We start from the raw sequence: 12,130 nt of genomic DNA, 5'->3' as shown, positions 1-12,130 counted from the left end.
ATGCTCTATCTCCTCTCAATGACCTTTAGGTGGCTCCCACAGTATGGTGGCCAGAACTGGATACAGTGTCATATGGCCTATCGACAGTGAGCTGACAGTGTTTGATGTAGCCAAGAAACTTAGGTAGATAATAAACATAAAGGTTTCCCTCATGTTTGACCTGGTGCCATGGGATTTCAAAGGGTCTGAATATTTTCTGCGAGATTTCCAGGATTACTCCCTCCTTCTCATCTCCCATCTGGGCACATTGCAGCCCTTTCTGCTTACCGTTCAATTCAATTATTTCAGATCGCCACTGTTTCTAGTTAATTTCAGGTTAGTCCATCATATGCAGCCTGATCTAGGGCATATTCCCAGCATTGTTATATTTCATAATTTTGCCACCATTTTTGTTAAATATATCTCACAGTTGCAGACATATTCTTCATCATTCTTATTTGAATCACCCAGACAGATCGGTGAATAATAAAACCTTCACTATCTTCCTTTACATGTCATCGTCAGCAAATGTAACTTCTAACTCCATCCTACACAGCCACCCCCCTTGTTCTCTCAACTAAGTGTGACCCTAATCAATTTTACTTTTGTTTCCCAACTTTTCCCTAAAACATTAACTGTTTCTCTCTAGATGTTGCCTGACCAGCGGTGTATTTCCGGGACCTTCTATTGTGATTTCACCATCCAAGACAAATTTAATTGGCATTCTCTGTCTCTGAATGCACTCACTCCCTTGCTTCTGCCACCAACACACATTAGTCCAGCATCTGAAGCAGGACAGAGTCATACAAAAGTACAGCAGCAAAAAGGCCCTGTAGGTAGATGACCAAAACTGCACACAATACTCACCAGCATCTTGTACAACTTCAACGTAACATTCCATATCCTGTTCTCAATATTTTGATTTATGAAGGCCAAAGTGTCAAAAGCTTTCTTCAAAGACCTTATCTACTTATGACACCACTTTCAATCAATTACGGACCTGTATTCCAAGATCCCTTTGTTCTACAGCACTCCTCAGTGCCCTACTGTTTACTGTGCAAGACCTACCCTGCTTGGTCCAACCGAAGTTCAACACCTCACTTGTCTGAATTAAATTCTATCTGCTATTTATCAGCTCATTTTTCCAGCTGGTCCAGATCTCACTGCAAGCTCTGATAGCTGTCCACTCCACCACCAATCTTGGTGTCATCTGCAAATATTCTGATCCAGTTAACCACATGCTCATCCATCTCACTAATATAGATGACAAACAACAACAGACCCAGCACTGATCCCCGCAGTACTCCACTACGATCATTCTCTGGCTTCTCCCACAAATATTAATGTAAAATTTCCCAAGGATACACATGCTTTCACTGGGTCACGGCTCATCATAAACCCCCATGCCAAGGATAAAATAACAGTTTGCCCTCACCATCACCACCCACCATTAACCACCTCTCAAAGCCCAACCACTTACCCGGCACAAGTACTTTAATTTCATCCCAGATCTTAATATAGCGGAAAGGTGTGATGATAGAGTCAATGTGGAGGTCAGTGGGAATATCCGCTGGTGCGACGTGATTCTGCTTGCACCTAGAATACAGGAGGGTTGAGTTTTTATGACAGTAAGGAAGCTATACAGAAACAAGGTAACACAAACTTATCCACACTTGTCTTGAATCTGAGTCTTGAAACCATATAGCCTGCCAACACTATGGCCACTTCCTCTACAGAAATTCAGATAGCAAGGTTGAAAGGAGGAAGTAATCAGTCAAAACCACCTGCCAAACTCAAAATGTGCTCAAACAAAATAAGAGAGTAATAATTCTTATAAATATATTCTACAGTCTTTATTGCTGGGCCCAATCATTTCCGAGGACTCCAGGAACTGTAGCAGCCAAACTGTTCACAGTTAGGTGCCATTAAATGTGATAATCCAGACTTTGGAGAGTGGTTAAGTTATAAATACTGGTGAAGACTTTGCTGTGGGATCTTACACATGGACAGACAAGACCTTGGTTTAACATGTCATTCTGCAGGAGTGTCAGAATGGATTCTTTCCTCAAACCTCTAGGAGATTGGGCTTGCAGCTTACTACGAAGTGAACCTCTGATTATGTTACATATGCTCAACAGTCACTATCAAACAAACGGAAATGGGAGTCCTTCGTGGTCCACAAGGGTCTGGCTAATAATAAATAGGGATCTGACCCACGATGAGGGCATCTCTATCAAGCAGATTGAGGAGTGAATGTGGAGGGCCCTCAAAGAGCTGAGATCTTTCCTGCACATCCACCAATGTGAATTAAAAAAGCCACGTGCAAAACACAACAGAAGCCACGTACCTGTCCAACAGCTGCTTGATATCCTAAAAAGTTAAAAACAAAGTTTTATTGCTCACCAAAGGATCATTCAACTCATAAACAGAATAGAGTATTTATGACATGAAGAATAAACTGATGGTGGGATTTCCATGTAGAGATACTTAAAAAAATCAAAGTTTATTCACATGGGTGATGGGAATGTGAGGAATGAGGAGAGAATGAATAATGAACGGTCATGGGGCCGAGTCAGGATCAGGTGTCGAAAGAGTGCCCCAAAGTGAACAGGAAATTAAGCTAAGGGAAGCACCCTAGTTTGTGGGAGGCCATCCAAATCTCGCGGACTCGTGAAAAATAGAGAGCACTTCATGTGGAGTATGTGTAATGTGTGCAAGCGTGCATCATTGGATCTATGACCTGTGTTGGAAATCTTCCGGGACCTTGGAGCCACTAGCCAATGTGATGGAGTGAAGTCTACAGCCCTCTGCAGCATTAAGGGGGCAAAAGCAAACCAAATTGGAGCAAGGGTCCCTGAAAAAAAAAGTGGGGGGTGTCAGTGAGGAGAGTTGTCAGTGATATGTCTAAAGCTCAACTAAATTCCTTCAGAAAACCAAGATCTCATTTCTATGTCATTTGTGCCCAAGACCAACTTATGAAAAGTTTTCCCAGTCAATAATGTCAGTAACTCACGATTCAGGAATACCTTGAATTTTCAGGGGAAAAGCCCAAGGGTTTTTCCTTTTTGCAGTGAGACCAGAGGCACACATCAGCAACACACACAATAATTGAACCAATCTCTGAAAGCCCATTATACTATCCTTCATTATTCATTGCAATATTTCACATCAGAGCTCAGCAGAGATAGAATTCTTGGATCTACCAGGGCAGACATTGATTGATTGATAGATATTTAAAGTCTAGGGGACTCACAAGTTATGAAGGGAACATAAGCAAGGCAGAAGCCAAAACTTGATTAGCCATTATCTTTTTGACTAGGAGATCAGGCTCGAGGGCTGAATAGCCTACACTTGCTTGTGTTACTTATGCCCACCACCCAACAGAAAATAAAATGGACCAGGACAGAATTTGACAGAATTTTCAAACGTATATGTACACACAGAAACAAATTATTATAAGCAGCCTTTTGTAGATATTCCATTCCTGTTAAGTTCATGTATTGCTGTGTTTGTGTGCTTTTATACAGCCATTAATGCACATGTTGCCCCTTATAACATGCACAAAACCCCTAGCATTTACATCCTGTATTACAATTAAAGATCTTGCATTCACCATCAGAACAATTTCCCAGAGGTCAATTAAGAACTGTGCCCTGATTGATGGAGCAAAATCTGCTCTTTGCTCCTAACTGGCTTACTGCAGCACTCAACGTTCACAATCAATTACAGTTAATGTTACTTTAGGCAGAACCCTTGCCTTTCTCTTCACCATCTACACCTCGGACTTCAACTACTGCACAGAGTCTTGCCATCTTAAGAAGTTTTCTGATGACTCTGCCATAGTTGGATACATCAGCAAGGGAGATGAGGCTGAGTACAGGGCTACGATGGGAAACTTTGTCACATGGTGCGAGCAGAATCATCTGCAACTTATTGTGAAAAAGACTAAGGAGCTGGTAATGGACTCGAGGAGGGCAAAGGCACTGGTGACCCCTGCTTCTATCCAAGGGGTCAGTGTGGACATGGTGGAGGATTACAAATATCTGGGGATACCAATTGACAATAAACTGGATTGGACAAAGAACACTGAGGCTGTCTATAAGAAGAGTCAGAGCCGTCTCCATTTCCTGAGGAGACCGAGGTCCTTTAACATCTGCTGGATGATGCTGAGGATGTTCTAAGAGTCTGTGGTGGCCAGTGCCATCATGTTTGCCGTTGTGTGCTGGGGCAGCAGGTTGAGGGTAGCAGACACCAACAGAATTAACAAACTCATTCGTAAGGCCAGTGATGTTGTGGGGGTGGAACTGAACTCTCTGATGGTGGTGTCTGAAAAGAGGATGCTGTCCAAGTTGCATGCCATCTTGGACAATGTCTCCCAACCACTCCATAATGTACTGGTTAGGCACAGGAGTACATTCAGCCAGAGACTCATTCCACCGAGATGTAACACTGAGTGTCATAGGAAGTCATTCCTGCCTGTGGCCATCAAACTTTACAACTCCTCCCTCAGAGTGTCAGACACCCTGAGCCAATAGGCTGGTCCTGGCTAATTTGCACTTGGCATGATTAACTTATTATTATTTAATTATGTATGGTATTTATATTGCTACATTTCTACACCATTGTTGGTTGGTGCGACTGTAACGAAACCCAATTTCCCTCAGGATCAATAAAGTATATCTGTCTGTCTGTCTTTTTCTGTCAGCATAGCTTGCTACCTATTGCAAAGCGATGAAAGATGATTAACTGAGGTACAGCTGGGTCAATGGTGTGGCTGGTCAGGGTACTGCATCAGTTATAATGGTAGTTCCACTCCAACCTTGGGTTCTATCTATAGTGAGTTTGCACATTCTCCATGACCACTGAGTTTCCAAACAGGTTGCTCAATTTTCTTCCCACATCTCAACAGCTTGTGAGACAATAGGTTAGCTGGATGCTTTGAGTTGCATCCTGTGTGTAGTGGGCGGTAGAATCTGATGCAGTTGATCTGAACATGGGGAGAATAAAATGGTATTAATCTAGTATGAGTATTTGTAAAAGGGCATTGGTTAGCACAGACTCATCTGCTCAAGGACCTAATTTCCTGCTGTATGGATCTATAAAACAAGGAAAAGGTGAAAAAGCACCACAGAGAGTACAGCTCTGGGGTCATACAGTATAGAACAGACCCTTCAGCTCATCAATTCTGTGTGACCATCAACCACAAATTTACAATAAACATATATTAATTTTTAATTCTCCCCACGTTCTAAACAATTCTTCCCTGATTCTTCCAGTCACCACACAGCAAGGGTAATTTATTGGGGCTAGTTGACTGCACATCTATGCGATGTGGAAGGCAACCAAAACACCCCTAGGGAACCCACATAGTCACAGGGAGAAGGTGCAAACTCCACAGTCACAGAAGTCATCAGGGATGCTAGGTCCCTGGAGCTCGGAGGGAGTGGTTCTACCCACTGCAATTCTATGCTGCCCCATATTAACTTTGGGGAGATGTTAGGTCCTTTTCAGAATCAAGTTTAATATCACTGGCATATATCAGGAAATATGTTGTTTTGTAGCAGTACTGTATTGCAAAACATAATAAAAGACATAAATTACATTAAGAATATTTTATATAAAATTAAACTAGTAGTGCACACGGGCTCATTATCCAATCAGATTTCTGCTATCAGTGGGGAAGAAGCGGTTCTTAAAATGTTGAGTGTATATCTTCAGGCTCTTCCATCTTCTCCTTGGTGGTAGCAATAAGAAGAGGGCATTTCCTGGGTGATGGAGGTCATTATGACAATGCCAACTTTTTGAGTCATCGCCTTTTGAAGACGTTCTCGATGCTGTGAGGCTTGTGCCCATATAGAGCTGGCTTTGTTTGAAACTTTTTGCAGCTTTTTCCGATCTTGTGCTTTGGGCCTTCTATACCTCTCCATAGTGTTATGATTGATGAACAGACCTGATGGACAATGGGGTGAAGTTAACCATCCCCCCCCCCCCCCGAGAACCACGAACTATTACTGTTGCTATGCTGACCATGAGAAAGAGACAAAAAAACAGGCAAGAACATCTGCGACAGATAAGAGAGAGGGAGTTTGCTGATTAACTGTATTGTGACTCCTTTTTTGAATTATTTACTGTTTCACTGCAAGGACAATAGTTTGCTCATAAACATTCCTCAGTGGACTGAAGGAGTGGCCTTATTTGATGGACACAGTCATTCAGGAGTGATAGATAGCTGAGTCCCCGTTAGTAGGGATAAAAAGTCAGATCTGGAGAGACACCCTCCAGACACGCCAGTGGACACTGATTGAGTGTTGGAACCCACAAGAAAGGTGGGGGCTTCGAAGACCGAACCAGGAGGTCGGTCATTAAGGCTATCAGTGTAAAAGCAGGGCCGGTGGGGACTTGTGTGTGTGTCCACTCATGCCAGAGTGATGTCCACCACAGAAGAACGGTCTAGCAGAAGGACGGAGAGGTCATAACTGAGTGACCACAAAGATACGACGGATTAAGAAAGCAAAGGAAGGTTTGCCTGACTGTAGCTGTTACATCTCGCTCACTCGCTCTCTCTCTCTCTCTCTCTAACGATTACAATAACCATAACTACATCAGCACTCATGAACTGAACTTTATATTCTATGACAATTCATTTACCCCTAGACATCGATAGAGCTTGCTTATTATTATTATTTCTACCCTTTTAGGTTTATTACTGCTAACTGGTTTTATATGTATATTTGCATTATTGATATGGTTTTGCTTATTTTTATTTATAAACATCTTTAGTTTGGTACCACCAGACTCCAACGGATTCTTCTTTCTCTGCTGGTTAGACACCCAGTTACGGGGTACGTAACAATAGACAGTGATGCAACCAGTTAGAATGCTTTCCATGGTACACATGTAGAAATTTGCATGAGCCTGTAGTGACATATCAAACCTCCACAAACGCCTAATTAAATATAGTTGTGCCTTCTCTCTAATTGAATGAATATGTGGAAAGAACTTTAGAAATGTTGACACCCAGGAACTTGAAACTGCTCACCCTGGTACGTTCCCTCGATTTCCCGTTCCTGGTCTGCAATCAATTCCTTGGTCTTAATGACATTCAGTGCACCTCCTTGTCCATATGAGATTCAGCCAATAATATGTCATCAACAAATTTAAAGATGACATTTGAGCTGTGCCTCATTACAGCTGTGTGTGTACATAAAATAAAACACTGGTCTAAGCATGCATCCTTGTGGTTCACTGATGTTGATTGACAGCAAAGATGCTGTGCTATTTCCGATCTGCACTGAATGTGGTCTCCCAATAAGGATGTTAAGGATCCAGTTGCAGAGGGATGTACACAGGCCCCGGTTTTGGAGCCTCTTGATTAATATTCAGAGCACGATGGTGTTGAATACCGAGCTGTAATCAATAAAGAGTAGACTGACTTAGATATTACTATTGTCCAGGTAATTCCAAGACACATGATGAGCCAATGAGATTGCATCCTTTGTAGACCTATTGTGGTGAAAGGCAAATTGCAGCAGGCCCAAGTCCATGCTTAGTGAGAAGTTAATTCTGGCCATGAACATGACCAACCTCTCACAACATTTCATCACAATAGATATGAAAGCAACTGGATGATACTCTTTTAAGGTAGCTCACTCTGCTCTTTCTGGTACCTGGTTGACCTTTTGAAGTGGGTTGGAACCTCTGAATGAAGCCGTGAGAGATCAAATAAATCCTTGAATGCACTCACAAGTCGGTTGACAGTTTTTCAGTGTCCTACCAGGTACACCATCAGGGCCTTGTGTTAGAAGGGTTCACCCTCATTAAAGATTTTCTGATATCAGGCTCTCAGACAGATCACAGGGTCACCAAATGCTGCAGGGATTTGCACAAGTGTAGTTTCATTCTCCATCTCAAAGCATATATAAAAGTCATTGAGCTCATCTAGGAGTGAAACATCACAGCCATTCACATTAGATTTTGCCTTGTAGGAAGTAGAGACCTACAAACCCTGCAAGAGCTGACGTAATTCCAATTCCTCCTCTAACTTAAATCAGAATTGTGTTTTTTTTGCTCTTAAAATAGCCTTTTGTAGTTTGTACCGAGACGGCTTGTATAGTTGTGGATTACTGGTCTTGAATGACGCAGATCCAGCCATCAGCAGACTACAAATCTCTTGATTCATTCATGGCTTTTGGTTTGGGTAAGTCCGGTACATTCTCAAAGGTTAATACTCGTCCACACGGATCTTCATGATGTCAGTGACAATAGTGGTGTATTCATTCAGATCCCAAGATTGATCCCTGAAAATTGTCAAGCCACTGACTCAAAGCAGTACTGTAAGTACTCTTCCACCTCCCTTGACCATAGCTTCTTGGTCCTCACCTCTGGTGCAATGGTCTTTCATCTGAGAATTTGTCTCACAAGGGATTTCTAATAGAACAAATGGAATGAGCTGGACAGGCTAGCACTTTATTCCTTGTACTGTAGATGATAAGATATACAGTTCAGGTGAATGCACTGTCTTTTTCCCAGGGAAGTAGAATTAAATCTATCGGGCATAGGTTTAGATCAGAGGTGAAAGACTTAAAGCAAACTTGATGCACAATTTATCCGCACTGAGAGTGAAGTTTATATGGAACAAGCTACTTTAAGGTAGGTACCAGATAAATAGCATAAAGACAGTTGGATATGCACATGAATGGGGAGGGGGTGACTTAAAGGAGTATGGGCCAAATAAGGAACTAGTTTGATGGCAGTTTGGAAACAGACACAAAATGCAGGAGGAACTCAGATTAAGCAGCATCTATGGAAAAACAAAGTATTAACATTTCAAGCCGAAACCCTTTATCAAGACTGGAAAGGAATGGGTAAGAAGCCAGAACAAGGTAATGGGGGAGGGGATGAAGCCAGGTGAGTGGAGGAGGGAAGGATTGCGAGAGGTTGGGAGGGGGAAGAGGAAAAGCTGAAGGAACATCAGATAGGAGAGGACTATATGAGAAATGGAATTAGCAGGAGCACCAGAGGGAGTTTATAGGCAGATGAGGAAAAGAGAAGTGGGGAGCCAGACTAGGGAATGGAAAAGGAGAGAGGGGGAGGGCACAACTTCCATGCTCTATTACTTTATAGCTTCCTGAAACTAATCTAATATCAGGCAGGAACACCACTGGACGTCTTCGGCCCTCCCCAGTTCACCAGTCAACTCTGGCCCGTCTCACCCCTCTCTCCTATTTATTCCACTCCCTGTCTTCTCCACTTTCTGATGATGCAGAGGTTCTTCCTGAAATGTTGAGAACGTACTCTCCCCAAACACATGCCACTCCACATCTAATGAGCTCCATCAGCATTGTTGCTCCGGATTCCAGCACCCGAATTCGCTGGTGTCTCTGACAGCCATTGATGGGTGTGGGTTATCAGTGTAGGATGTCTGCTCATTATTGCATAGAGGCACCTCAGTCACTACTTCAAACTGAAAGTATTAAGGGGAATGTAAACATTGCTGGGTAGCAGCATGGGAAATTGTCCGATTTCAGGACTTGAGAAAATCCCTGAGACAAAAGGAAACGCAGCCCGCCAGGGATTGCACTCAGCAGACAGGCCCCAAGTCACAGCAAGAAGCACTCAGTCCAGACACTGTGGTTCCAGCTTTAGTAAAGCCCAGCAGAGATCAAAAGATGACAAGGGCCAGCTGTACTGTCAGAGATACTGGTCTTGCGAATGAGACATCTTTGAGGTAGGCAAAATCACAATGTCAGACATGCCATGTTGAACATTAATTAACTGATCAAGATATTGTTGTGCACAAATTGATGGCTACTGCACTCCCTTCTGATCACATTTAAAGTCATTAATTGCTGAAAAGTTGACTCAGGGAATGTGTCAAGATCAGGAGGAGCATTTTAATGCAAACTTGATTTTTTAATATATAATCCAGAGAAATTGACTCAGAACATGCTTAAAATAAAGAACAGAGTTGAGGTCTATCGCATGGCAGGTGGACTGCCTTTTACCACTCACCTGAAGCAGCTCCTGCGGCTCTATGAAGCTCAGTTGTACTTGCGTATCTTGATATGTTTGCTCAATCGCGGAGGCACCCTGGCAGATCTTCAGCAGGTCCTCTTGCAAGGGGTGAATTGTCTTGCAGACCTCCTCATCGATCTTTGCCTCAAGCTCCCGCTTCTTCTCATCGAGAAACTGATAGATGCCGGCCAAATCAGCCTTAACCTGCTCCTTTAGCAATTCACCTTTCTCCTGCACAGAAATAACAACCTCAATACATTTCACTGTAACCGACTTTCAGCATCACCCTCACAAAGCCAAAGATAGCTTCAAATGAAACTGATTGCTTACATCTACATGTATTAGGAATTTGCTATGGTCTGTTGTCATAATGCAACAAAGAAAATCCATTAAAAATTACAGTGGATAATGGTTAATTGGGACACTTCAGGACCAGTACATTTTGGCCCAATTAAACAGGTGCCTCAAATAGCTGAAGTTTCATGGAAATAGTTAAAAGTATAATAAAGATAAGCTACTGTTTAATTAAGTAATACATTATGGATTTAAATGAAATACAGAACAAATAGGAATACCACCAATACTACTACAGTACAATAAGACTGTATTAGTTCCTAATTGTTACTGATAGAAGAATTTGTCGCTGCTGATGAATCATTTCTGTTCAACTGCTCCTACTGGTTCCCCTCCCCTACTGTTCCCACCCAATAACCCAACCTCCCTTATTTGGTTCTGCACTCCACCTTCATTTCGTATTACTTAATATCATCCACAACCCTTTTCACTACATATCCTCTGTCACAACCTCCACTCTTCCCTTTTCAATCTGCTCATCACCTCTCCTTACCTATCACTTGCATACGGTTGGCCCAGCCTCTCCTTTCACCACTTGATGCTGTCGACCCACCCCCCCTTATCTTTCAGTCCAGATGAATGGCCTAGACTCAAAACATCAACTGCCAACTTCTCTCCATTGATGACAAGACCCGCTGGTGCAAATCTTTGAGGATAAGATGTTGCTTTCTTGAGGCAACCCCTCTTGCCGATATGACATTCTACTGATGGCAGGGAGGGATGTGCCTGTTATATATTGGGCTGAGTACATTACCCATTGCAGCTTCTTACATTCCTGAACATTTGAACTGACAAACTAGATCATGAGGCAAGCAGTCAAGGTACAGTCAACAGTATATCTGTACGAGTTTGTTCGGTGACATGCCAAACTTTAACCCTGTAAAAAAAAAGAAAAAAAAGCTGCTTAACTGGAGCTGATGCACATTCCTTATGATTGCATGTATGTGCTGGGCCCAGGACAGGTCACTCCAAAATGTCAACACTCAGGAATTTAAGGCTACTCTCTCCATTGCCAATCCCCCAACATAGACTGGTGAATGTTCCAGTTACACCTTCTCAATTGCAGCTACCATCGGGCAGGAGGTATAAAAGGCCTGAAGTCCTACACCACCGGTTCAGGAAAATCAATTTCCTCTCAACCAGTCAGTTCTTGAAACAACTTGAAGTAATTCTAATCACTACACTCGATCAGACTGTATTAAGTGCCACACAGTGGTGTAGCAGTTAGTGTAATCACTTTACAGCACCAGTAATTGTCCATCAGAAATCAGTTTTCACCAGCATCTGTAAAGAATTTGTAGGTTCTCCTGTGACCATGTGGATTTCTTAAGGGTGTTCCAGTTGCCCCTGACATTCCAAATAAGTATGGCAATAGTTCGAATTAGTAGTCTGTGAGCATGCTTTGTCGGCGCAAGAGAAGTTGCAACATAATCCTTGTTGATTTGATGCAAAACAATCTAATCTTTCATTCTTTAAATTAGGTTTAGTTTTCTGCTTAACATTTTTCTAACTATGTTTCTGCAACATCTACATGTTTTTTTTTCCCCTTGGAAATGCTGCTTATCTGATGCTATGTGCCTGTGAAGCTGCTGTACGTAGAAGTGTAGGCAAGTTTTTCCATTGCATCTGGGCTTACCTGTACTTCTGCACATGACAGTAATCAAGACTTTTACTTTTAGATTCTGCTTGACCTACTGAGCTCCTTCAGCAATTTTTTTTGCACCAGATTGCAGCACTGGTTATTTCTTGTGTCTCCAGATTTCTCTATGTGCCTATCCTTAAT

General features: G+C 42.4%; 1 protein-coding gene across 1 annotated transcript in view; it reads right to left on the bottom strand.

Moving 5' to 3' along the window:
* The window catches only part of LOC140721022 (nuclear factor 7, brain-like), an 85,179-nt gene that overhangs the window by 52,090 nt on the left and 20,959 nt on the right, over nt 1-12,130 (bottom strand). Inside the window, exons 4-6 of the mRNA XM_073035895.1 lie at nt 9,991-10,224; nt 2,327-2,349; nt 1,460-1,575 (exon numbers count right to left, since the gene is read on the bottom strand). Coding sequence (XP_072891996.1) covers nt 1,460-1,575; nt 2,327-2,349; nt 9,991-10,224 — 373 coding nt within the window. The remainder of the gene's footprint in view (nt 1-1,459; nt 1,576-2,326; nt 2,350-9,990; nt 10,225-12,130) is intronic.

This window comes from Hemitrygon akajei, chromosome 2 (genome assembly GCF_048418815.1).
Source record: "Hemitrygon akajei chromosome 2, sHemAka1.3, whole genome shotgun sequence".
Classification (NCBI taxonomy): domain Eukaryota; kingdom Metazoa; phylum Chordata; class Chondrichthyes; order Myliobatiformes; family Dasyatidae; genus Hemitrygon; species Hemitrygon akajei.
The sequence above is the reverse complement of the archived record's forward strand: the minus strand, read 5'-3'. Positions and strand labels throughout refer to the sequence as shown.